Source organism: Oreochromis aureus, linkage group 17 (genome assembly GCF_013358895.1).
Source record: "Oreochromis aureus strain Israel breed Guangdong linkage group 17, ZZ_aureus, whole genome shotgun sequence".
Taxonomy (NCBI): Eukaryota; Metazoa; Chordata; class Actinopteri; order Cichliformes; family Cichlidae; genus Oreochromis; species Oreochromis aureus.
Window position 1 is genome coordinate 12,351,872 of NC_052958.1, and position 26,452 is coordinate 12,378,323.

The 26,452-nt window shown below is 38.2% G+C and overlaps 2 protein-coding genes across 3 annotated transcripts in view; one reads left to right on the plus strand and one right to left on the minus strand.

Moving 5' to 3' along the window:
* Positions 1-7,522, plus strand: part of iqsec3a (IQ motif and Sec7 domain ArfGEF 3a) — a 125,765-nt gene extending 118,243 nt beyond the window's left edge. The window contains exon 13 of one of the 2 annotated variants that reach the window (XM_031726513.2): positions 3,898-7,522. In XM_031726513.2, the coding sequence (XP_031582373.1) occupies positions 3,898-4,461 (564 nt within the window). In that variant the 3' untranslated portion in view covers positions 4,462-7,522. The remainder of the gene's footprint in view (positions 1-3,897) is intronic. The other variant, XM_039600728.1, reaches the window with a different exon arrangement.
* A 1,596-nt stretch (positions 7,523-9,118) lies between these two features.
* On the minus strand, positions 9,119-22,786 carry slc6a1l (solute carrier family 6 member 1, like). Its single transcript, XM_031726577.2, has 15 exons — positions 22,702-22,786; positions 20,359-20,715; positions 20,124-20,255; positions 19,364-19,464; positions 17,699-17,808; positions 17,456-17,588; positions 14,952-15,086; positions 14,764-14,867; positions 14,541-14,665; positions 13,634-13,746; positions 13,362-13,493; positions 12,946-13,048; positions 12,551-12,651; positions 11,138-11,305; positions 9,119-10,662 (listed from the first exon to the last, which is right to left on the minus strand). Exons 2-15 carry the CDS (start codon positions 20,594-20,596, stop codon positions 10,567-10,569), a joined length of 1,791 nt encoding a protein of 596 aa, XP_031582437.1. The 5' UTR covers positions 20,597-20,715; positions 22,702-22,786; the 3' UTR covers positions 9,119-10,566.
* Positions 22,787-26,452: the final 3,666 nt, after the last annotated feature.

Below are 26,452 nucleotides of genomic sequence, written 5' to 3' on the forward strand. Positions count from 1 at the left end.
ACGCTCATTTGACCTGGAGTGGTCACCGCCCCGCCCTTTTGCCAGACCTCTGGGGGGAGGGGGACCTCTCATGTGAACATTTTGTGCAAGAAACACAGGAAATAGAACTACACAGTATGTTGCGGCGTTGCAATTACCATCCTTGAAGCATCAGATGACCTTTATTAGCCTCTTTTTTTTTTTGTGGCTCTGGAGTTTAGGCCTGGATTGAAAGTCAAATACACGGGGTCAATTTGATATTCAGTGGCTGTTTAATTCCACACAGCCACTGGTAATGTGTTACACTGTATGTCTTTTGCTCAGGTGCTGGCTCAAGCAAACATAATTGATAAGTTCTATCAGATGCTTTATAGTCATAATAATGAACTATTACCACTTTAATTTGAAAACACGTGCAGTCACATCATTGGCGTTATAGATTCCAGAGTGTGCTTTGTGATACAAAAGCCATTCAACAAACTAGCAAGAAAAAATTAGAGTGCAAATCAAATTATAAGACTAAGATTTTAGCTGTAGTAAATTTGGACATACTCCAATCCCAACAATATATTTTTTTCATCATTTCTTTGTACAGGGTTGGCTTCAGGTCATTCTCGTTCCATTTTTTTTTTTTTTTCATTTGTGTGCCTCAGGTCAGTTCTACCTCAGGTCAATCTTCATGGTTGTCTGAACTACCTTCACCAGCCATCTTGCTCTCTGCCATGCAGCCTACAGTAGCCTAAATGTCAGGGGCTGGTGGGGAGCCACTAGCTGTCCAAACACATTTATCTCAAAAACCAGGAGGGTCCACTCCAAAAAAGCCTCTTTATGCTAGAGGCAGAAATCTAAGGATACCAAATCCTGCGGCAAGCTTTTAATCTTAGATTTGATAAGGTGATGAGATTCTAACGTTACTATCTGCCTCAGAGCAGTGACAATAAGCCGACTGTGTTGTTATAAAAGCGCTGTTTAGTTGTTTTTAAAATCCTGTTTTTGTCAGAGCCTTTAAGATTTCGAGAGAAAAGGAAGTTTATTCAGTGCTGTGCACAGGTCTTGAGCCACCCTTTACTTCTTCATATTTTGCAAGGAACATGGCAAATAGGTGTGAAGATTTATTTAAACATGTGCAAAAATAAATGGAAATTTAATATATAAGTCAAAATGTTTGTCCACGTCTAACGTGTCAATATCTTGAATGAACACCTTTAACACAGCCTGAACTCTCTTAGGTAAGCTTTGTTGTAATTTCTTTAAGTAGTCTTAGGAATAGTTCTCCAGGCTTCTTGAAGGATATTCAGAACTCGTTTTTGGATTTTGGTTTGCTTTTGTTCTATTTTCTGTCAAGATGATCCCCCACTGCTTCAGTAATGTTGAGGTCTGAGAGGACCTATGTCTGATAGTGTTCCATTGTGTGCTTTTATATGCAGGTCTTTCTATGGTCCATAGAGCGAGAAGCAGGGTATACCCTGAACAGATTACCAGTCTGACGCAGGGCTACTGATGATGATCTGAGCCAAAAATTTTAAATTTGAATTTGTTACTCTATAAGACTTTTTGCCACCTCTTTTCACTTTTGCGACAAGCTGCTGGACTTGTTGAGTGTAGAAGTACCAGATGTAAAAATCCAAATCTCTAATTACACTTGCTGCAAAATAGTAGCTTTAGAGCCCAAAGACAAACTTGTGCTTAGTACAGACACATGCAAAGGCATCATGTTGGGCTTAAACTAATGAGCTTTTTGTGATTTTTGACTAATCTGGACCATCTGTTGAACAAATCTATTTTTTTACTGAGAAAAAAAAACTTTTGAAAGGCACAAGAAAGTCAGTTAAATCCTTCACTCTTTATCTGAAGTGATTTAGAGCTTACTGATACTGTATGGTCATCAAGAAGAAGTGACTCTTGGCACATTCAAAAGGAGAAAATGTTAATGAAGTTCGTTTGCGCAAGAGTCACACCAGCTGCTGTAAAAGAAGGGACGAACACCACTGTAAGACTTTTCTAACCTTAAGATACTTCAACTTCAAAGACTATTATAGTCACACAGCCAGCATTCTGAAGAGGTTTGGTGGTAAAATATTTTCTGATTGATACATTAAGTGTATATAAAATTAAAACTGGAAGGATATGTAGATAGTTGTGCTGTGGTTAAGAAGCTCAAAATACATGTAAAAAGTCCCAAATTGTTAATATACACTATTATACACTTCCATGTAGTAGACTATGTACTGTGATAAAAGTCTTGAGTTATACCTTATTTCTTTATATTTTGCTTCCAAGAAGAAACCTAATTTCACCACATAACATGTGTCTGCATATAACAGACAATTCTGCAAAGAACCAATTTTAAATGGTATCTTTAGGCACTTTGTAGCCTGTCAAAGCATAATTTGTTCTTTGTTCTTTAGCTGAATCCATGAAAAATTCCAATGATATCGCATGCCTTTGATCCCCTGGAGAGCAATAAAATAAAGTTTTGCAGTGATTCCCAAAGTACTTTTTGCCAAAAACCTGGCATATCCCGTAGCGTGTCCAGAAAAAATATTTGAGAAAAAGGTCAGCCAAAGACCTCACATAATTTTGTAACTGTTAGACAGAAAGCACATGTGTAGAAAAAAAGTGCTGGTGTGAATGAGGCAAGTTGTATAAAGCAGCGCCAGTCCAGTTACTATGTACCAAGGTTAGGAGACTGACATAACAGTGACTTTCTGCATGTGAAACATGCTGGAGGTTCTGCTGCATTTCAGCTAGTGGTGTTGGGGATCTCCAGATTTTGATTCAGCATGCAATACCTTCTGAAATGTGTCTCATTGGCATATAGCTTCATTTTCATATATAGCTTCAGTATGACAATCATCCCAAACACAGCCAATGCATTTAAAGCATATCTGATTGAAAAATCATACGATGGAACTCTTAGTCATGGATTGGTCTCCCCACTGCCTGAACCTTAACATTGTTGAAGCAGTGTGGGATCATCTTGACAGAGAACAAAACAAAAGGGAGCCAACATCCAAATAAGAGCTTTCAATGTCCTTTAAGACCCCTGGAGAACTATCACTGAAGATTCGTCTAGCAGTCCACCCTACTTCCACGCTCAAATGTTAGACTTTTATGAGTACACCATCGGGGTACTTTTTGCATTAATTATGTCCACCGTACACAGTATGCATTTCAGATTGTGCTCAGTTCCTTGAATTTCTTGCCATATGTTTTCAGAGATACACAGCTGAACCTAACTCTGAGACATTATACAATTCTGTAAGTAGGCTGCAAAAAAAGAAAGTAAAGGCAGAGAGATAAAGGGGAAAAAAGCTGAGGGGAAACTGCCTATAGAAATCAGAGTGCTGAAACAAATGGGACATCTGGAGGTTTGCATTCTAATTGATTGTTGCCTGTGGACGTCTGTGGTTGTCACTCTGCTCACTTCCTCTCCTCCTCTTCTTCCACCTCTCCCTCTTCTTCGTATGACCTTGGTCTATGTTCTGCTTACCTCGACCCACAAGTCTCCTCGTGTTCGCTGTCACCGTAGTGCCACACAGTGGTTTGGAAGGGAGACACGGGGGCCCTCAGTGTCCCCTTTGGAACCACCGGGACCATCCTCTAGCATCGTTCTTATCCCCATTCCCCACCACTATTACCAATGACGCCAGTCACACACACTGGTGTTCCCAGCATCCAGCACTGTTCCCAGTACCTGTGGGGGTGGAGGGAGGGGAGCATATTGTAGTCACAGGATTTTACACCTCCACCGATCCTTAACACCTAAGCCCCCACGCATGCCCCGTGTGTGTGTGTGTGTGTGTGCTGTGCGTTCACTCCCCCCACAAAAAAAGAAAAAGAGGGCTTGACGGATTGTAGAGGAGGAACCAGTTTTATAACATTTGATGCTGTTCTCTTGGCTGTTTTCTAAACTAGGTGTCAATTCACAACAGGCTTCAGACGTACCAGCTCAGCAGCAGCATGGCTCGGAGCCCCGAGAGCGCGGCCCTTCTTAATCACCGGGGAGAGGTGCTTTTCCAGCAGGGGCCCCAGGGGGTAACCCAAGGGCCTGCGCCTCCACCACAGCCCCTGCAGCTGCAGTCAGCGGCAAGCACTCCCGCCCATCATCTCCCCCTCCAGCAGCACCACCAGCCCTGTGTCAGCATGGCTGACCTGCGGCCTGAGGCGCTCATCCAGTGTCAGCAAATTGTCAAGGTCATCATGCTCGACAACAGCAGCCATGGACGCATGGAGGCCTTCCTCAGCCAAACGCCCACACACCACCACTACCAGCATCACCATCACCACAGCCACCATCAGCTTAGTCACTCCGCCATGTCCACCCCCGTCCGCTCGCCAGACGGCTCACACGGCAGCGATGGCCACCAGCCCCCACTGCCTCCCCCGCCTCCACCTTACAACCACCCGCACCAGTACATACCCCCAGACCCCCGCCTCAGTCTACACCGGACCCCAAGTGGCTCTCGGAGCATGGTGTAAATAAATGAATTCAAATTTTTCTCCCTGAAAAACAGACACATACTTCCACATAAACCCTATCACTTCTCTTCCTATCTAACAGTACATATTGTACATATATACATACAGATGAAGCTATAATGAAAAAAATAAAAATCCCACTTATATGCATAAATTTAAGAAAAAAAAGATAAAAAAAAATTAAGGTTTTAAAAGAGATAAGAAGAAATATAGTGCGTATATAAAGTTTTACTTGATTCCACATGTATTTTGAAATATTATGTAGTTTTAACAAATTTCTATAACTTTTTGTCAGTTTTAACTCTAGAGAAAACTCACTGCTATTCACTTCATGGATGGATTCCTTCCAGTTCCAGTATTTATCAACAACAACAGAAACACACCAATCCCTCAAATCTTTTGAAGTTTTTCTTGTAATGGATGGAAAGACATCAAGGATCTTCTGCTTCTGTTCGCTTTTATCATCCCAAGCCTCATGCCTACTGTGCTGTATGTGCACACATGCGCATAGCTGACACTTAACTGAAACTCTGTGCCAAAATACATATGCCTCCACTAAACACTGACTTCTTTGCACTTGACTAAATGCTAGGGCTAGAAGAAAAAAAAACACTACTCCTTTGCTTTGAGAAAATAGTCGTTTCAGGCTTCTTGTTCAAGGAGCAAAAAATACAAAAAAAGAAGAATAGTAAAACTGATATTTCATAAAACGTTATCTACCCATTTGCGCTGTTGCTTATTTATTTATGTGATGGAGGGCCTTCTCTCTTCTTCTCCACTCCCTCGGATTTAAAAAAAAAAGCAAAAATGACATTCTCCCGATAAGCTGTCTTTGTCATCCGCTCCTCCATTGTGTTGTGGCTCTCTATCTTCAGAAAACACTCTCACCCAATTGTTGCTCTCCATAGATCATTCTACACTGAAGGATGACAAGAACCAAAGGCAACCAATCATATAGATTGCTGCCGAGCCAAAAAAAGTTAGCCTAGGATGCTTCTGTTGATTGATGCTTGTCTCTTACTCTTCATGTCTAACATCATTAAGGCTTTCCAGGAATTCTTGCCCCTTTTGTCAGCTGATGGAGGGAAGGTTTTGTCTTGTTTTTCAACATTTTGAAAATGTCTCATCGTCTGAAATGGCTCTAAAGCTACAGCGGGTTCAGATGTTAAAAAAAAAACAGAAAAAAACAACACGATGTGCTGTCATCGGTTATCAAATGTGTCGTCGCTATATGTTTTTTTGTTCCAGGAACTCACCCGAGAATTTCTGTTAGGACGCTACACTTTTTAAATGTCGAGATGTGTGTTTATTTTAATTTGCCATTGTGCCATCATTGTGTGTTTCCCGTCGGTGGATAAATGTCGGGCAGAGTCCACCCACAAAACATCCAGACGCTGTCTCTTTACGTCGGTACGACTGCCAGCTTTTGTTCCAGATCCTCGTGACTGTTTTCTCTGCCGTGCTAACCTTTCATTTTGACATTTTCAAAAAGGCAAAAACTACATGGAGCTTATACTGCAAAAGCTGGCATTAGTGGTATTGTTTGTGCTGTTGGCTATCCTGCTTTAAATAAGAATGGAAGGGAGGGGAGAGAGAAAAAAGAATGCATTATCTGATCTCTTTCTATTTCACCTCAGCTTAGATTGTAAATACCACATTCAAAGAGTCAGAAAGGACAAGCAAGCTACCTTTAGCCTCTTCAAATTGCTATCGCCCTGTCACGCATCCGTCATTCTGAAATAGGTCAGCGACCGCCCTAGCCTGAATGCGTTCATCTTTTATACATAACCCCCACCAGGTACTGTGAAATGGATGTTCAGTTAACTCTGTTCTCATCTGACCTCCATCTGTGTGATTTGTTGATTTATAATGACAGAGCCAATGCGGGGAGGTCTCTATCTCATCTGTCTGTCCTGTTCCACTTAGGATGTCACCCTGTGAAAAGACAGCGGCTGCACAAAAAAAACCCCAAATAAACAAAAAAAAAGCTGTCTGTTGTGATTGGCAGAGATGAGTGTGTGTGACCTACTCACAGTAGCATCCTAGCTTTCCTGTAAACAAATCCGTCCTCGCTCTTGTTTATCCCCGTAATTGCTTTTGTAATTATTTCATAACACAATGAGAGGAATTACAGCTTTCAAAATGAATCAAGAGCTGTGATGATTCATTTAACACATTTACTGGCTACATTGTAGAAATGAACTTTTGAAGGTTATGTAATAAAATTTAGAAACTATTCTACTATTATGAATTTTACCTTGATTGATGATGATTGTACGGTTGCTGATTTATTTGTTTGAATCAGCTTTCAGAAATTATTGATTGATTGATTTTTACATGATTTTTCTTCTCATGCATGTCAGTCCAAAGCCTATTGAACCCTTATTCCCAAAAATCTGGAATTTGTGCATGATTGAGTTTGCTGTGGGAGGTGAAAATTTTTCTTTTTGTCATGATGAAAATGAAAGCTTGTGCTGGAATTTAAAAAAAAAAAAACAGACATGGATTTCTATTCTTTTTTTTTACGATGACAAACACCCCTTCAAATACGAATGGCTTCTTTGGGCAAATATGTTTTTGTGCCTCGAGGCAAATCAAATGCCTCTTTCATGGCCATTTTTGCTTGTTTTGTCTTATTTCTATGTATGTTATGACCCTTTCTTTATGGTTGCACATTTTAGGTGAAAGATATGCTGCGTGTGCAAGAAACATGAATATGAGGCGCACTGAAAATGACAGATTTACATTTGCAGGGAAACTAATGTAGCATTTGGGGAGTGTAGCAGATGATATGGAAGTGCAGTAGTGGGTACCTTTCATGAAGAAACTCACAAAAGGGCTCTGCCATACCAGTACACTGCTTCATGAATGACATGTGAATCTTGTCTGGCTTTTCACCACTGTGTTTGCTCATACTAGTAAAGGAAATACAAATAGAGGAAATATTTATGGATAGACAGGTGGAAACTGAGTGCAACATGAACCATCTCCCTCAGTTGGCTTTAAAACCCTCCCTGTCTTTGCAGTATATCAACATGCAATTAAAGATGATTTAAGTCTATTCATCACAATGGTTTGCTTTGTTATTGGATTCAGTGGCAAGATCAGTATACTCTGACTTGCCGGGAAAATGCTTATTTTGAAATGTTACACATCACACAACACAGCACTTTACTTTCACACACTTATAAACCTGCACACATAGTTTTCCTCCTACTTTGAGTTTTATGACAAGTAATACAATAGCTAAAGAATACATGGAACAATGAATCATAACACTACTTTTATGTGAGGTGTTTGCTTCTAGTAGTAAATCCACATACTGTAAGTTTGACTTCAGTTTTATGACACCATGTGGAACTTATCTTTATTATTGAGTCTTATTGTTTTCAGTAGCAAGCAGGTGTTTTCTCTGAAAAAGCAAACTACCTGCCAAGGAAGAGATAGTGAATAGAACAGTGGTTGGTGTCACAGCTTGAGAACGGCAGCAAAATAGCAAGATATGTACCATGATTATTGGGGAGAGCAAAAGAGGGCCAACAGGAGTCACCTGGTTTGTCAGACTTGCAACTACGGTCAGCATGAGTGGGAGTGGGTATGAATACCTCATTGTTTTTATACACCAAGAGACAGCAAAAGAAGACATTTTTATCATTATAAATTATCTTGTTTTTGTCACAAAAATTTTGATCTTCGTATATCTGTTGCAAAAACTACATGGACCAGCATGTCCATGCATGGAAATAAAGCAAATAAAGCAATGCTGTACTGTAAGTAACACCAGAAATCATGACTGGTGCCAATGCTGGAGGTATTGCATTGTAGCACCTTCCTTAGTGTCACAGTGTAAAGAACTCTCAGGAATTGCTTAGCTGAGCTATACTGCAGCACATTGAACGTGCCGATGTGTAGCAAGGAATGTCGATTTGCATTTTCTCATTCCTATTTCAGAACACAAATCTGTGCAGGAGACAAAAGTTAAATACAGAAAAGATGAGCTGGTCTTTTGTTTTGAATTAATGCCATGTTAAAAGGTTAACAAGGTTAACATTTTTAGAAAAAAGTCATTTTAGGAGAAAAAGCAAATATAGTTGTAGTTACCTTAATAAAGTGATCAGAAGTTTACATATACTCCTCACAGGTATGGATGTCATGGTAATATGGGGCTCATACACCATATTTAATGTTTTTGAAAACAAAAGCTGTGTGCACAAATTTACCTTTATTTTGGATTTTCTCTAAATCTGCTACCCTTTCACATTGCATGCTTTGGTAGCCATCAACAAGCTATTTGACCAGTCATCTTGGTAGAATTGGTAGTTCATTTTAATGCATTAATTTCCTGGTATGAACCGAGCTTTTAAGCATAGTACACACATTTTCAATAGGGTTGATGTTGGGGAATTGGGAAAGCCAATTCAGAATCTTGTCCTGAGTATTGGTCAGTCCTATGATTGTTATCAAGGAAATAATTTTTATTTAGGCAAAAATAAGAGATAAGAAGAAGACAAAATCTATCCACCCTGGAAATAAAAAACAGTTAAATTACAATAACATGGATGACTGTGAGGCGTATATGTAAAGTTCTGGCCATACTGAAGTTACTGACTTCTAACTAGCTGATGAGAAATGAAGAATTGACATCCCAAGTGCCAGTGGTATACATTTTATTAACATGAACACTGAAGCAATGTCAGGGTATATCTTCAATACAGATCATAAAGTTGCAGTCCAAAGAAAACCTTGCTTCACTATATTCAGTAATTTTAAGTTTTACAATAATACTTAAGCATTAGGTGTTTTTTTATGTATTGATAAAATGAAGCTTTTAAAAACCAAACACAATTTTGGAGATGAAAAGAGTGTCTTTTCTTTTACTTTTCTTTTTTAGATGCATGGTTTTCACATTCACCTTATAAAACAGAGTTTGAAAACACTTATCATGAAAAGTTTCATAGTTTAAAAATACACTTAATACAAACATAGACTGTTTATAAAATATGGATGTATCCAACCCACTAGTTTGTTGACTTCTGCCTCTGCATTTTTGACATCACCCTATTTTACCATCTGTTTTACTCTAAATTTGACCATTATATACAAAATAAACACTATCTTGTATTAAGCAAGACATAAAACTAGTGGTTAAAACCATAAACCCATTAGTAAAGTGTTTACTTGAATAACAGGGTAATGTTATAATAAAGATTAAACAATCAAACTTCTTCTGGTAACCAGAGTAGTCGCCCCCTGCTGGTCAGGTGAATGAATTTAAGTTTAAGGCACTTCCACATTGGCTTCACTTCTCAGTTCCTGGACCTACATCCACGTTTTATAGACAGTGCATGAATATAACAAAACAATTATATTTACAGTTCTTTAATATTTTAATCAAACTCTTCAATATACATACTTAACTTCAATATACATAATTAAAAACTAAAAACAGGTATTTCAAAACTGTGTTAACTGAAAAACAGCATATGGTAAATAACTTGTAGATTTCCTTATTTATTGTAAAGATTATCATGAGAAATATTACTTTTCATTTTCGGTCTTGCTCAGATAAATGTGACCTACAGACAACTGAAGCGATACAGTGTTGCTGAGAATAATTACATCACAGTAACTGGTTGGTTGGTTCTTTAAATGAAATATTGGGGTTCCCCATTAATAGAGTTTTATACTTCATCAAAATCAAGTTTTACCAGACAGTTCCATTTCACAGTACAACAATATTCATTAAATCTGCAGTAACGTTATAAACAAAGGCCTTCATTGTTCTGCAATTTATGAAGAGCATGTGGATTTACATTCATGGTGGTTTATTGTACATATGGGCTTTGTATACAGGTTTATTGTGACCTGTATCATTCACTTGCTTGCCATAAGTTTTACTGAAAAGGAAACTATATCTATATCAAAAATACTTATTCATCTTCTTTATTTACTTCAATTCAAGTTGAAGGACGGTTAGACACTGGAGTCCAGCAATACTGCATCCATCCATCCACCCATCCATCCATCCATCAAATTGTTAACTTCCAATATTAACTACATTAAGACCTGGCAGACAGATTTTTTTTTTAGTTTGAACAATAAGGTTTAGACAGGTGCTTCACCCACGCTGTCTGTGTGTGTGAATTCATCCTGCCCTGATCGCCTTTCATCCTCCTGGGCAGTTGTCATCCTCCGCCAACGCTGGACATGTGAAAGAAAAAATCAATTACATCAGAATATGATTAAATGATTATGATTTGAACCCAGGTGAGAGTATTGGGTGAAATTGTACTTACATTCACACATGAATAATGTAAAAAGTTAACAAAATATGCTCTTTAGCCCGAAGTGACAAATATCTCACAGGAATCAGCAGCGGAGATGTAAAGTTGCTTTGTAAATATTTACTGTCACAAGCAGTGCACATCTTCAAAAATATACTTTCCTGCCTAAAACCAGAATAATAATGTCGGCCTTGAGCAAAAAACATCCATTCTGTTCTTCCTGAATAACTACAGTCTTTATAAGATATGAACTTCAGCCTTCCAGGACTTTTTCCATTTTTAATCTCATGTGTTACCTGTATATTCTCTTTTCAACACTTTATTGCATAATTTTCTTTTAGCCTGAGATGATTTAAATCAGAATCTGAGAGAGTTATGTAAGATGTTTGTACCTGTTTGATGCTGCCTTTGGTGCTGCAGAACATGTAGACAACATAGCCTGGGATGAGTACCATGGAGGACATTGCCATGAGCCAGCCAATCGCTTGGCCCCACAGGGGGTACACATACTTCCCCAAGGTGAGAGGAGTCATCTCAATGGCACTAAAGGTAAACACTCCCTACAAAATAAAATTATAATATTCATATATCAATATACTCCAGTGCAGTAATTATTCATAACTTGAGGGTCTAGATAAGCCAGGAAACTTGTGCTTAGCAGTTTTGTCCGAAAGTCTTGAGCCAAGACTTTGCTAGGAAAATGGGAGATGGTTGCAGGAATTTATTCAACATGTGCAAACATACATAGATATACAGCAAATAAGGTAAAAAAAAAAATAGTCTAGCGATGTTAAGGTTAAGTATTTGGTGACTTTCTTCTCATTTCTTTAAGTAGTCTTCAGGAATACTTCTCAAGGACATTCAAAGCTCATCTTTGGATGTTGGATGCCTTTTGTTTCATTCCCTGTCAGGTGTAATTTTATTCTTTAATGAGTCAGTGTTAAATGTCTTAACAAGCAACAACAAAACCCGAATTCCTCTGAAAATGATCAGGTACAAGGATTGAACTGAAAATGAGTGAAAATTAAAGCCAAAGTCCAAAACAGACGTTCAGAAAACATGGCTGCGCAATGGAAGCAAATATATTTAAAACACAAAACAAACAAACAAAAAATTTTTCATATACAAGTTTAAATTTTGAAATTAAACTTGAAATACTTTCAAAAATGCCACTAAGGTCTAGCTCCTTAGATGTGAAATATATAGAGACAAGCACTGACTTGAGATTTTTGCACATACTGTAGATTGATGGGCTTTTGCAGCATTAGACTTAGCCAGGCTTTGAGCAAAATACTACTAATAGCATGCTAACCCGCTCAAAAAAATACCTGCTGAAATACCTACGTTCACCAGGTACAATGTGTACTTTTTTGACTTGCGTGAGTTAGCATGCTAACAGTCCAGCCAAGGTTAATTGTCATCAGCTTTTCTTTTAGACCACATGAGACAACAGACAAACTATCCAACAGTTTTCCTGGTTAAAATAACATTCTGCTTAGTCTTAGACAATCAGATTATCAAAGCATTGTCTGGTTTGCAATTTCTTCCAAATTTCCCTCAGTGTTCTTTTTCAATACAGGATTGACTTTGCAAGATTTCCCAAAGGACCTGACCGTCCATGAGGTCAAATACAAATTAGAATACAAATTAGATCAATTCTCTACCCAAGGCTACTGCTTTAGCTTGATGGATCCCTAGATTTCCTTACAGAAGAACAAAGCCTGACTGAAAATTACAAATTTAAAGAATTAAGCACCTCTAGGTGAAGGTCATAGAGGTCAAATCCATAATCAGTTTTCCCCTACCAAGCAAATTAGAGGTGTGAAGATCATCCAGCAAAGCTTCCACCAGCCACATGGCCGATAGCCGATCATGTCCTCGATGTTCTTATAAAATCTTTCAGCTCCTGTGGCATAAAGAGAGGAGGGCAAAGGGAGTGTGGGTGTTAATGAGGAGATAGCGACTGCCAGAACAAAGCCATAATGATGAGGAAAAAAGGGGAAGCCAAGATGGCAGAGATTTATCACGGAAAGGGTAGCAGATAGATGTAATTTCCTGTTGAACAGCCAAGTAGGAAATTTAAATGCTGGAGTCATTGTTACATTTCGTCCAGAATGACTCAAATTATTACCAATGTGGTTACATTTAATTTCACGTTGCAATATTTGCTTTAATCCTTAAAAGAAAATGGATTTCCTACCATAAAACCAGGATATGGAAATGGTTTCAAAGAAGACGAGGAAGAGCAGACACATCCCACTGGCGGAGTAGTAATCAAACAGCTTGAACACATAGAGACCACCCTAGGAGATTTCAACACACATACAGGAACACGCATAACTACTTTAGAGACCAAATATTACCATCCTTCTCTTCATTGAATAAAATATGCATGATGAGAGTACACCGCAGGTTGTTGTGAGATCGTTTTGTCATTATGCATAATGCAAGAGCTCTTTTCCCTTGTGTCAGAAAAATGTGCAAGAGTTCACACGAGCTGGGTTTCAAGACCGTCCTCTTATAATATTAAACAGGTTTATACGCATTCTGTGAATGGTTAAAACCCTCTTTACTTTGCTAATTTTATAGTGACCTAATGCAGAATTCGTGCAGCACCTGCGTGATGTTAGAGAAGCCAATGATGAAGGAGATGAGGCAGACAATGAGGATGAAGATCTTCTTCCTCTTTCGCAAAACCATGGGATATTCATCCATCAGAGCTGTGATGAAGCCCTCTACTGTGCAGAACTAAAACACGATGACATGAAAAATGTGGTTTGTTATTAAAAGAGAGCACCAGTATCTTAGTTTAGTTCATCTAAAAACTTATAGCAATCACCAATTAATCAGCTGTAATATCTCTATTACAACATCTGGATTGATGGTACCTGACTGTCCAGGCCCAACATCATGAGCATGGAGAAAAACAGGATGGCCCATAGAGAGGACATGGGAAGCTGTGTGACTGCCTGAGGATACGCTAAAAATGCCAGCCCTGGACCTAAATATTGCAAACGAGACAAATTATTAAAATTACAAATGCTTTATCTTATAACATTATATGAATTACTATATTAGGTACACATTGTTAATGCCTAGTTGGACCTCTTTTTGCCTTTAGAACTACCTTAATCCTTCTTGGCATAGATTCAACAAGGTGCTGGAAACATCCTCACAGATTTTGGTCCATACTGACTTGATTGCATCAGACAGTTGGTGCAGATTTGTTGATTGCACCAACTTGGACCAATCAATTGGATTGAGATCTAGTAACTACGCAGGCCATTTGAGATGGTGATTCAAACTTCATAACATGGAACATAATCGTGTTGCAAGCAGTAATCAGAAGATGGCTGAGGTCATATATAGAAATGGTCATAAATGGTCAGAAAAAGTACTCAGGAAGGCTGTGCCGTTTAAACATGATCAGCTGGTACTAAGGTGTTAGCATTTAGCTGGAACTGTTGATGCAAAGCACGATGAATCTGTGCTTTCATGTTGTATATGCTAAATTCTGACCCTACCATCCAATTATTGAGAATAATTATTTTAAACCTGCACATAGTAGCAATTCGTGCTTAGTTTAGTAAAACCATATCAAATATTTTTCTCTCTTTGACCACCGATGGCCTGTGTCTGAAAGCAATATTATATTATTATTTTTAAATGTTTTTTTAGTTTCAAACTTCATATCTATTTATAACTTCTAATATGTACATTAAAAATATTTAATCCAGAAGTAATCAAATCTGAATAATGAACAATTTCTTATAAGTTATAAAATATGACTTTTACCTGATGCTGCCAGTTCGTGCACGGGTTTCTTCGTGATGTTCGACATGAAGCCTACGATGGAGAAGATGACAAATCCGGCAAACATGCTGGTGCAAGAGTTGATGCAGCACACTATGACTGCATCTCTAAAGAGAAAACATCAGTCAGAGAAGAAAAGAACGTCACTGTCTGTGCATCATCTACAAAAGAGGATTCTACAACGCTTTGGATTTCCTGCTCCTACTTGTAGACATCGTTGTTGTAAGAGTTGTAGCTTCCCAATGCGATGAGCGATCCCAGGCCCAGTCCGTATGAAAAGAAGATTTGAGTTGCTGCATCCAGCCACACCTGTGAGACAGCATAGTGTAATTACTGGTGTTTGTTTGTTAAGATGCGTGGGTGATTAGATGTGGATTTGTGCAAACTGTGAACCTCAGATCGGACGAGCTTATTGAAGTCTGGAGTAATGTAGAAGAGAATCCCATCTATGGCTCCAGGGAGTGTGACCCCCCTGAAGAACAGGATGAACAGCATGAAGTAGGGATAGGTGGCTGAGAAATACACTACCTGAAAGACAGAATGATTTATTTTAAGTATTTAAATGAAAGAGAATTAAAAATGTAAAAAAAAGTCAAAAACATTTTATAAGACTGAGTATGCTGTTTGCATATTTTTGAATACATTTCTGTTAAGATATTGAGATGGCTTTGCTTTTCAAATTATCACAGTTGCAAACACGGTATTTGCTCTAAATAATTACGTCAAAAGAGATGCAAAACAGTGTACAGAAGAGGCAGCTACTGAAATATTTCCATGGTTTCTCTTTGCCAAAAGATCTGTAGGATGTGTCCCGCAGTTCTTGTGCATAATGATTATGCTTAATTGGTAATGTCCATCAAGGCCAGGGCCTTTGGGGAATTCATTTTTCTCACTGCTCTCAGATGCCGCACATTAAAATCCAATTATCCCTGGCGGTGAATGTGTAAATGTGTTTCTGCTCATATACTTTACTTGCTATAATTTGAAATCCCAGGCAGTAGGCAAAGTGAAGATTTTTCTATCACCTCTAAATTATCCAGCAGTAGTCAAATCTTACATTTTGAAGCTATTTCTATTTCAATTTGAATAAAATGGTAAAAGAGAGATTGGATGTGCACAGAAAAATGACAGCAGACAAAAATACTGTCTCTATAACATTTTGATTTTTAGTTGTCTTCACTGTGATGGTGATAAAGAAAGCATACCTGCTCTCAGTTCTTAGGTTTAAGATATCAGGACATCCTAAACAATGATCTGGTTCTTAGCAGGTTCTATATTTAAATGCGGTGTTAGATGAATAGCCTCAAATGACATATTAAACTGTGTCATTATTTATTTAACAAAAACTAAACCAAAATGCAGAAGCAGTGTGTGAAAAACAGTGCACCCAGTGATTCGGTAGCTTATAGAGCCGTCTTTAGCAGAAATAACTTGAAGTGATGGTTTTCTGTATGTCTTTTCAGTCTCTCAGATCATTGTGAAGGAATTTTGTCTCAGCTCTCTTAAAGTCTCTTCAATCAGGTTGAGGTCTGGACTTTGACTTGGCGACTGAATTACCTTGATTTTTTTACATCAAACATTCTGTTGTAAATATGCTGCTGTGCTCGGGATCAACTACCCCGTTTTCGACTAAGCTTTAGCTATCATATTGCTTTGCGTTTGATGCTAGAATATTTTGCTATACAAATGAGTTCAGGGTCAACTCAAAATGCCCGGGGTCCTGTGGCTGCAACCTTCCACTACTGTCCTCGACAGCTGGTATGAGGTGTTTGTGCTGATATGCTTGTCTGGTTTTTGCCAAGCATGGCACTGGGTATTGTGGCCAAACATCTCCATATTGGTCTCATCTGTTCCAGAAATCTTGTAGTTTGCTTAGATGTAACTAAGCTGTACTGCCATAACTCTTTCAGTCATTTATTCTAATTTTGCTGTTATGAATTTTAACATTTAAAATGTTAACTAAGGCTGAGATGTAGCTCTTGGGTTTTTATGCAGTTTGTCTGCAATTGCACCATCTGACCTTGGATTGAATTTGCTAGGTCCACTCCTGGGAAGACTGGCAACTGTCTTGAATGTTTTGCACTCATGAACAAGCTTGCACATACTTGCTGATAATTAATCAATTGAATGTGATTAGCAGCACCTGGCTTCTACTTACCCTCTTAATTCCTATGGAGAGAGTGAGTGTGGGTGCACTTTTTCACACACAGCTTCTGCGTCATTATATAATATAAAATAAAAATGGCATAAATAATGACACTTTGTAATATATGCAGCATTGTTGTTCCTTTTAAGTTTTATTAACATAATCTTATGATCTGCCATGGACCAGGTTAGCTTTTATATTCAGATACACAAAATCTTAGTAATGAAAGAGGGTGCATTCAAACAGAGAGATGATTTAAGAGAAGAGTCAGGAAATTATAAAAGATTTAAATACATTTAAACAAAAACTGAAAATTAAACATAATTTTCAGCTGATCAGTGCTTCAGTCAGATAAGAAAAAAATGAAGATTTTCTTTTTTATTTTCATGTCACTGTTTGCATCTCACACTCAAATATGCTGAACGTACCAACTCTATAGCCTGCTGCAGCTAGTAGTCCTAAAGAAATACAAATGTTCAACTTTTAATATCTCTGAATTCATGTTTCCTTTTATTAGGTTTCGCCCACTAACTCAGGCAACAACAACAACATGAGGTTTATATCGTGAAAAGCTCAAAGTCTGGTCATGTTTTCATGATTAAAGCTTTAATATTCAGGGGGTGGGAGGCAGAAAGAGGAGCTAATAAAAATACTGGGCAGTGTAAATCGAGTGGTCTGAGACTGATGAAAACACAAAGCCTAAACAACACAGAAGAAGAGAATTAACAGAAACTGGGGCAGAGAGACTCACCTTTCCCGTCCATTCAACTCCTTTCCAGATTGAGAAGTAGACAAGAACCCACGCCAGCCCAAGAGTGCCCACTAAGGGCCAGCGTAGCTCTCCTGGTTCCTCCAGGCCATTAGACAGCTGGTGCATGTTACGCCTTCAGAAACACACACAGGCATTGTTTGAATCCAGACTGAGATAAGCACCAAGAGCTTCCAGATATACCTCTTTATACATTCTTGTGCAGAATATCTCGTATTAACTTACTCCCAAAACTCGGTGACAGCGCTGGTCAAGTTGGTGGTGTCTGTCAGACTGTAGTTGGAAAAACATTTTTCCGTGTTCCAGGGGTTATCACAGCTTTGCCAAGGCAGCTCCTGCATACACAGCATACAGTATGCATGAACAAAAACAGGTTCTAGGAGGACAAATCATCAAAACTGCAAACTCACTGTTGCAAAATATATTACCTGTATCCCAATACAAAAAACCATCAGAGTTAACACAAAACTTTGTAAATTAAAAAAAAAAACATGTCTCCTTGAGACACAGACAGCACCACAAAGACTTTCCCAAACAAAAGAAACAGTGACAGAGACAGAAAGGCAAACCACCCAACAGTGAAAATGACATTTAATGAACTCAGTCTGTTTTTGACCTTCAGCTAAAAACACTGAACAACAATGACAACCCATTTTTTCCTGCTCGGTATTTTTCCCAGTACAAGAAACTCATGCCTGCAAAGTCTTTAAATTTCTGCCATCGGGCTTCTTAAAGGCAGCCAGTCATGCAGAGAAATACCAAAGCAGAATGATAATGCAGAGAAAGAAAACCATTGCACACTGAGAAAGATGGTAAACAAATCCTAAATAACCTTACTTATGGACGAGGTGGCAAAAGTATGTCTGGAAAATGGGATAAAAGAAAACTGAGTCCAACATCTATAAGATTAATATAAACTTAGCAGGTTTCATATTGGACCTACATCAACTTTTAAAATAAATGGAGGAAGAGGTGTCAAATATAAGGCCCGGGGGCAAGAATTGGCCTGGCAGAGACTCCAGTCTGGCCCACTGGATGGCTTTGGAAAATGTGAAACAGGGCATAAACTTAAACTTTTACATTTTTATTTTATTTTTTATCTTTTCTTAGTTTAATAAGTTTTACAGCTTTTTCTGCTGATGAACAACCCTAATTCCAAAAAAGTTGGGGCACTGTGTAAAATGTAACTAAAACAGAAATAAAGTCTCGTAAATCATATTTTGTTTTTATTTTGCTCATCGATATGGGAGTTTATGTTGTACTGTAACCTGCATATATCCTTTAGCACTGACAGTGCCTTTGTAGCAAGCTCCCAATTCCTAATTGGCATTGGCAGTATTAGCTCAGTACAAAAGCCTGGCAAGATGCAGGCTTAGTGCTAATAACAAGCCAGATGGTCCCTCTACTCGCTAGTGCGGAGGATGTTGCGTCTATGACAGAATGATGCCTGTTTTTAATGCTATGCTTCCTGAAGGCACAAAGCTAACAGGTACTCATGCTGATTTTTGACCTTATCTCTTGCACACAGAGACTTCTCCAGATTCTGTGAATCTTTTGATGATATTATGGATTATAGATGATGAGATATTCAAAGTCTTGACAGTTTTATATTGAGGAACATTGTTCTAATGTTCCAAGATTTGTAGACTGTGCTCACTTGATACCAAATAGACAAAGTCAATGACAAAGATAGTTCCTGAAGCCTAAACTAAGTTGCTGGAGACCAGAATATGAGATAACAGAGATTAGTACTTGTGGCCAGAAACTAATGAAGTTGCTACAGAAATGCTGGATTCAAAGACAAGCACAGGTTGCCTCAACTTAGCATGTATCACAGTGTTTACAACTTCTTTTCTGTGTTGCAGGTTTGCTACTGATTATGTGACATACCGAACCAAAAGAGTTGAATAAGTAGTAGAGCGCCCAAGCAATGATGATAATGTAGTAGATGTTGAGCCAGAAGGACAAAACAACTGCAGCCAGACCAACTCCTGAAGGGAGAACAAGTGTCAGTGTTGCACAATACAATGTTTTACAGGTCAGCTAACATGCAAGGTTGCATGTAATGAAAAGGAAGGAAGAGGGGAAAGATACACAAGTTACTAACAAATTTTAAAAAGCAGAGATGTTGCGTGACACAGAAAAAAAACAAGGTGTAACTCATCATCGTCTTTATTATTGGCAGAGTTGTCATTGTGCTGTTTCTAATGCTCAGTTGCTTTTGGCTTTGCACCACGCTCACTGGCATTGTTGCTGTCTCTGCTGCCTGAAGATCTGCAATGAAGTGCTTCACTCGAGTTATTTTAGTGTGGGGGCAATGGTGTTATTGTTATCCCCAAACAGGAGAGCAAGCAATTTCACATTTAGAAAGATGTCAAAAATAATTGTGAATAATAATAATAATAATAATAATATGGAAAGGAGCAGGAAAGATTGAGGAATAAGAAGACACTGGAAGTTCCTGTACAGGTAATTAAGGTCACACAGAATGGGAACAAGTTCAGTCACTAAAATAACGCCGATTTTTGATGTATATAGCTATTACGATGCTCATCATCCTTACAAAGGGATGTGATTACTCAGACTTTATATGTGTGAATTTTAAATGTAAACAACGAAATGTAAATCCGTATTTTCCTTTATACATTACCCTTCATCATAGGGATTAGTCTCCACACCCCAAGTCCTCCAACTGAAGTGAACTGTCCCAGAGCTGTTTCCAGGAAGAAAAGCGGTATCCCAGCAAACACCAGTGTCATAAAGTATGGGATCAGGAAGGCCCCTGATACAAACACATCAAACAGACAAACAAAATATATTTGGTAAGATCTTGTATACAGGAATTAGAGAAACTCTGAAGTTCTAATAAATTACATCGCTCTTACCTCCACCATTCTTGCCACACAAATAGGGAAACCTCCACACATTTCCTAAACCGATGGCGTATCCCACACATGAGAGCAGGAAATCAAACTTGCCCTTCCAGCTTCCCCTGTCAGGAGGCTCTTCCACATTCTTCTTTTCTGCAGGGGGCGCCACACGATCCAGCTCCTCAAAGGGAACCGCTTGTTTGACCTCTGAAGGGGAGTTCAAGTCCACTGTACTTTGCCCAGTCTTCCCCATTATGGGACCACTGTGGACCAATGGGGTCAGAAAGCCACCTTTCTGTAGTGTCTCTGGGGTTGAGTGCCTCACGCTGGGTTTGGATCTCAGTTGGATGGATTCAGGATGATGCACTGACACTGGACGCACGTCAAGTTTGAAAATGAAAGTAGAGAAGAAGAAGTTTGTTGCTGTTGTTATTATTTAATGGAAATATTTGTGGCTTTGTGGTGCATATATTTTAGTGGAGGGAAATACCACTCAATTCACAATTTATTGCCACTGAAACAGTTTTATAGTCTTTTAGAGCCCTTTTATGAACTTGGGCAACTGCCTCTGAAAACTAAAGCTAATGGCTATCACATAAATTACTGAGAAACATCTGTAGTTCCAGAAAATATGAATTAGAAAAAAGGACGAAAACCAAACCAGGAATCCTTAGAAGGATCAAGGCTCACAGAGGCCTTTTGTAGACAGGCAACAGACTTGCTTTGCTTTAACTTTAGCCCATAGATCATTAGGAGTAGTACTACCTAACATTCAATTGCTAAAACTAATTTTTCTCTTCAGGAATGCAAATAAATAACTTTAATTTCACATTCTAAACCAAAAGAAGTGCTTTACTTTCTTCTGCCTTTTTATAAAATAGCACATTTGAAAATTCACAGATAACAACAATAATTATATTTTAGCATTAAAACTAACACTTTTAAATTTTGCACATACGGGTGGGTTAGTCATTACAGAAACTCAAATAAATATATAGTTTACCAATAATGTTCATTTATGGCAGATATAGGATAAATCTTACCCTGGGTGATGGTCTAATACATTTGCAATAAATAAATAAATGAAGCACCCAATAATATATAATAGAGTAAATATTAAAATCTATATTAAAATAACTTACACAAGCATAATTTTAAAGAGTTTGTTCTAGGTGCTATATTTGGGTATACCGACTCAAGCCACAAAAAAGCACAGGACATGCACCACTGGCTATTATTAGAGCACACAGATGACTGAACTACATGTTCTTATCACTACCAACACACCTGCTGCACCTTTCTTTCTAGTCCACCACAGCCAAGTTCACGTTGGGTCACCGAAATACCAAAATGATGACAATTTCAAGAAATTCCTACTGTTATCTACACCTGCCGGTCCTGCTCACACATTATTGTCTGCCCAACGAATATTACCTGCTTTTTTTGTTAGAAAGTGGTAATAATTTTTCATTTACTGGCTGTGGAATGATCTCTTCATGCCTGGATAGCATTTTATGGTAAGGTTCATTTAAGCACTGGGTGTAAGCACTTGTTTCATGCTTGCAAATATTGATTGGCCCAGAAAATGTCCAAATTGTTTTATGCCAATTGCTGGAGGTTATTAACATTACAGCACTGTTTACTGGTATATTTCCTGGAAAAACAAGACATTCTCTGCTCAACTCTGATTTGTTTTTTCATTTTAATGTAGTTCCTCAGTGATGTGACACTGGTTATTGGAGTTAATGTTTTCTGTCTTTTTCATAGTACTTTAACTTACATAATGGAAAGCCATAGTTCATAGGTGCCTCATTTATATTCTAGCCTTTGATGATGTTGATGAAAACTTTTGGAAAAGTATACTAAATATCATAAAGAGTACACATAGTGACATGCTCAGATTAAAAAACGAGCAGTTGGGTCTTTTAAAAATTAAAACAAGCAAAATGTTATGTAATCAATATGGATACAAAAAATATTCATGCTGTGAAATGTACCATGTTCCACACTATGTAATTTAATCAGATTTCAGTGGGCATAACACCATGAAATGATCAGATATTCACTTTCAAATAGTTGTCTAGGTGAGAACAAGTGTTTTTTCAAAGGCAAAGGAATAATATAAAAATATCAGACATTCCCTTTGAGGATGTTATCCATTTAATCTCAAAGATTTTTTGTTCTTTTTTTGACAGCACAGACCTTTTGGATGCCAGCTTTTTTGGTGTGCATTAGCACAAAGGTTTAGCATTCCCCAGCAACTACAAAATCAGCCATTAAAAAAGTTCAGTTTAGCTTGTTTATCTGACAAACGGTGAAAAACAAAGCGTGAAAGAGAGGGAATGAATCCCATCCTACCTACGAGATTTTCACGTCCTTTGTCAGGTCATCAGCTTCAGTGTGCCACACTTGCAGTCTTAAAGTTCTGAAACTTCACTTCAACATCCAAAAGGATCAAGTTGAAAAGCTTCAAACCAATCCTCCATGCCCTGTGTCTGATATTGCAAATTGTTCTTTCCTGTGTGCTGTCTGTTGGAGGACTTGCAGCTGGTATCGAGTGGTTGATAATAAAGTTCGACCTGTGTGTCTACTTTGATTACTGTTCACTTCTGACTAGTGAGGCCCCGTGGCCATGGGGGATACAGTATGTCAATTGCCTAGCTCTGGTGGGGAACTCTAGCAGCAGCAGCAGCAGTGTGTGTGTTTGTGCATTATGCATATGTGTTTGTTATGATGGCCAAGGTCAGCTCTTGCCAGCGCCGTTACCATGGTATTTCCCAACAGAGAAGGGCCTGATCAGTGAAAGAGCTCATGGAGTTTTGGAAAATGAATCCAGCAATGGCTGCTGGCAGAGACCCTGGAAAAGTATGATCACAAATGTGGTCATGCCAGTATCAGACTCTGACCAAACTGATGCAGAAAGTGACCTAATATCCATCTGCAATGTCCTCGCTTGAAGGGGCTGTAGGACACAGGGGGTGTATAAAATCAGTTTCTGCATCAAGTTTGAAAAATGACCATTGTTTATATAGAAAATACACAACATCACGTGCTTGCTGCTTCAGTAAAACATGGCAGTAAAACAGTTTTTGAGTGCATCTTTAAGTAAAGCAGCAACCCAAGGCACGTTCACAAATTCACATTCTGCTATTAAAGCTCATCCCCACAATGAATCTTAAATAAACCGCTTACAAGCACAAGTAGAGAGTCATAAAATTGGTAATGATATATATTAAGGTCAGCTGCTCATTCCAGCAAGAGTGTCTTCTTTAAATACATATATATGAGACTGTTTTTGTGCTTTTTAGGATCTAGTATCTATACTGCCTTGTTCTTATTGGAAAGGGAAGTCCTCAAAAGTGCACAAAAAGGCTATAATAATGATAGAGTGATGTTATCTACACTGTCTTTTTAATTACTCAAGTGACAGTAAAACATTGTTGCCGTTATTAATAATGGAATTAGATAAGAGATGTGAATTTCTTGTTTCTCCTGGCAGGTAACCTCCTGGCTTTAATATCCAGATATTCTATCACCAGCCAATTACAGTGACTAATGAACATTCCCACAATGCCCGATGGTTTGCTGGTGGATCAGGATCGCTGATAGACTCAGGGTTTCAAAAGTGAGAGATTACATCATATTAAGGCTTAATTACACCCATAGTGAGTTGTTCCCATCAAGAACAGATTCAGCGTAATCTCTGATGTGGTTTATTGCCCATGTGGACCCACATGATGATAACTGGGTGGATTGGAGTTGTCAAAGCTGGTTTTCATCAATCTGTTTATAGGGTCCCCATGATCAGTGCAGCCTAATTATAATTCCAGGGCATTTATTGCCAAAGATAATTGAGAGCGATTATGTAGACAACAGAGCCTGAATATAAAAAATAAGTAAATACATTTTTAAAAGGGCTGTCTTTACCAGAGTTGTTAGGATTACTTTACAGTTTGATTAATTTTAGTCACACTTTTTCATAATAAAATAAATGTCAGGATTCTTTTTAAATGACATAATGAGGAAAAGGGCAGAGAAGGTTGCAAAACACAGAGGAAACACTTCATAATCATAAAGGGAGAAGTTAACGTTTTGCAGAGATTATCATGCTGCCCAAAAGTACAGTTTATCACCATAAAAGTGCCGCAGTGGTCCTTGTTGGCTTTCTGAAACAGAAGTACTTCGGGCTTTAACACAAATACAAATGCAGTTCAGTGCAATATTCTTATAGCTACTGTTGAGCATCTTCAAATATTTATGCGTGTTATTTACAGTATGGGAAATCTATAATCTTTTAACAGCAGCCTTATCGAGTATGGTACTTTAGACATTTGCTGACTCTGCATGTTTAGATAAACTTCAATGGTAAAGTCATTTGTATGTATGAGCACTGTTCCTGTCACCACTTAATGAGTGCCCGTAGCGACAAACTGTTTCTCAAAAAGCTGATAAATGGCTCATATACAATTCAAAAATAAATCATGTGTGCTGTTTCAAAAAAGTTAAACTCTGTAAACTGGAAACTTTCGTTAGACAGCGTTCTGTTGCAGTAAATCCTGTGGGGTCAATAGATAAAGGATGTACTGATTTATTCTGTTTAAGTGGTTGTCTCTGTGATGACTCAGCATTATTTCATTGCAGGAAAGTAAAGCAAAGTAATGACTCACACATAACAAACCTGAGAAATCAGGCCTTTGTAAAAAATGTTCCCAGCTTTGGTTGATAGTGAAATATCAGCATTAGTTCACTTTGAAATGAAACACTAATGGACGCATGGATTGGTGCAACATTTTTAAAGACACATAGTTGATTATGAATCCAAGTGGTACCATCATGTATCCTTTGAAGTGCAGGAAAAGAAGGCGGCAGTCTTTGAAATGGAACATCGCCTTCATCACCAACACCGTGATGCAGTCACCCTCAAAGGCTACGGGTTAAAATCATTTTTGTGTAAAATGTACATTCATGAATACACTCCAGTAAACCTAAGTGTATTTATATTTTTAGGGGTTTGTGCTATCTGGCATACAGTGAAGCTAAGCACATTCCCATTTGCTTCAGCTGTACCTTGAGCTGTGTGCTAATTAGCACATGCTACATTACTTATGTGCTTACTGTCCAGTTTAAGGAGGGACACTCAAAAAATGTTGTGCATAGTGTTACTCATTGGTTTGTACAATATCATTAAAATTATGCTTTTCAGCATCACTCTGAGATTGTTCTCTTCCCTTTTCTCTCACCCCCAACCAGTCACAGCAGATAGTTGCCCCTCCCTGAGCCTGATTCTGCCTGAGGTTTCTTCTTGTTAAAGGAGTTTTTTATTTATTTATTTTAAAAAGCAGAAAGTTTTTTCTTCCCACTGTCACCAAGTTCTTGCTCATAGGGTGCTATTTGATAGTTGGGTTTTCTTTGTAATATTGCAGAGTCTTTACCTTATAATATAAAGCACCTTGAGGTGACTGCTGTTGTGCATTGGAGCAATATAAATTAAACTGAATAGAATTGAATATATTACTTATTATTATATATGTATTATATATTACAATTTACTGTTAGTAAATGGCAGTGGTATATCTATTCCATTTGTATTACATTACATCATTGCTTGGTGCCAAATAACAATACATTATACATTACTCACATTCACATATTAGCACATATTCTATCCTAATAAGAGACATGTTAACAAAAACCAACAGCAAAGTTGGTGAAGTGAAATGAGCCCCAATAAAAGTGTTCAAAATAGTAATAAGACAGTCTATATACAGTTTATCCTTTCATATTTTTATATGCAGCATGAGGCAATTTCAACCACTGCAACTCAAGTGCTGAACCATTATATCATCAAAGTAGTAGATTTGCATGTTTCAGTTCAGCTCAGTTATATGAAAAACACTTCTCAATAACAGTTTAAGGGGAAAAAATGCTGTCTTTGAGGCCTCCTTGCAATCTGCCTTTAATTCTCAGCACGTGCCGTGGTCTGTGAATCGATGCGGGGGTTATTATAAAGCAAGGAACACCCAGAGGCGATTGGCATGCATAGATGGGAGGCTAATATTACTAACATTTTCATCCAGAATTGCAGCGAGACGATGCACGGCGCATAAAT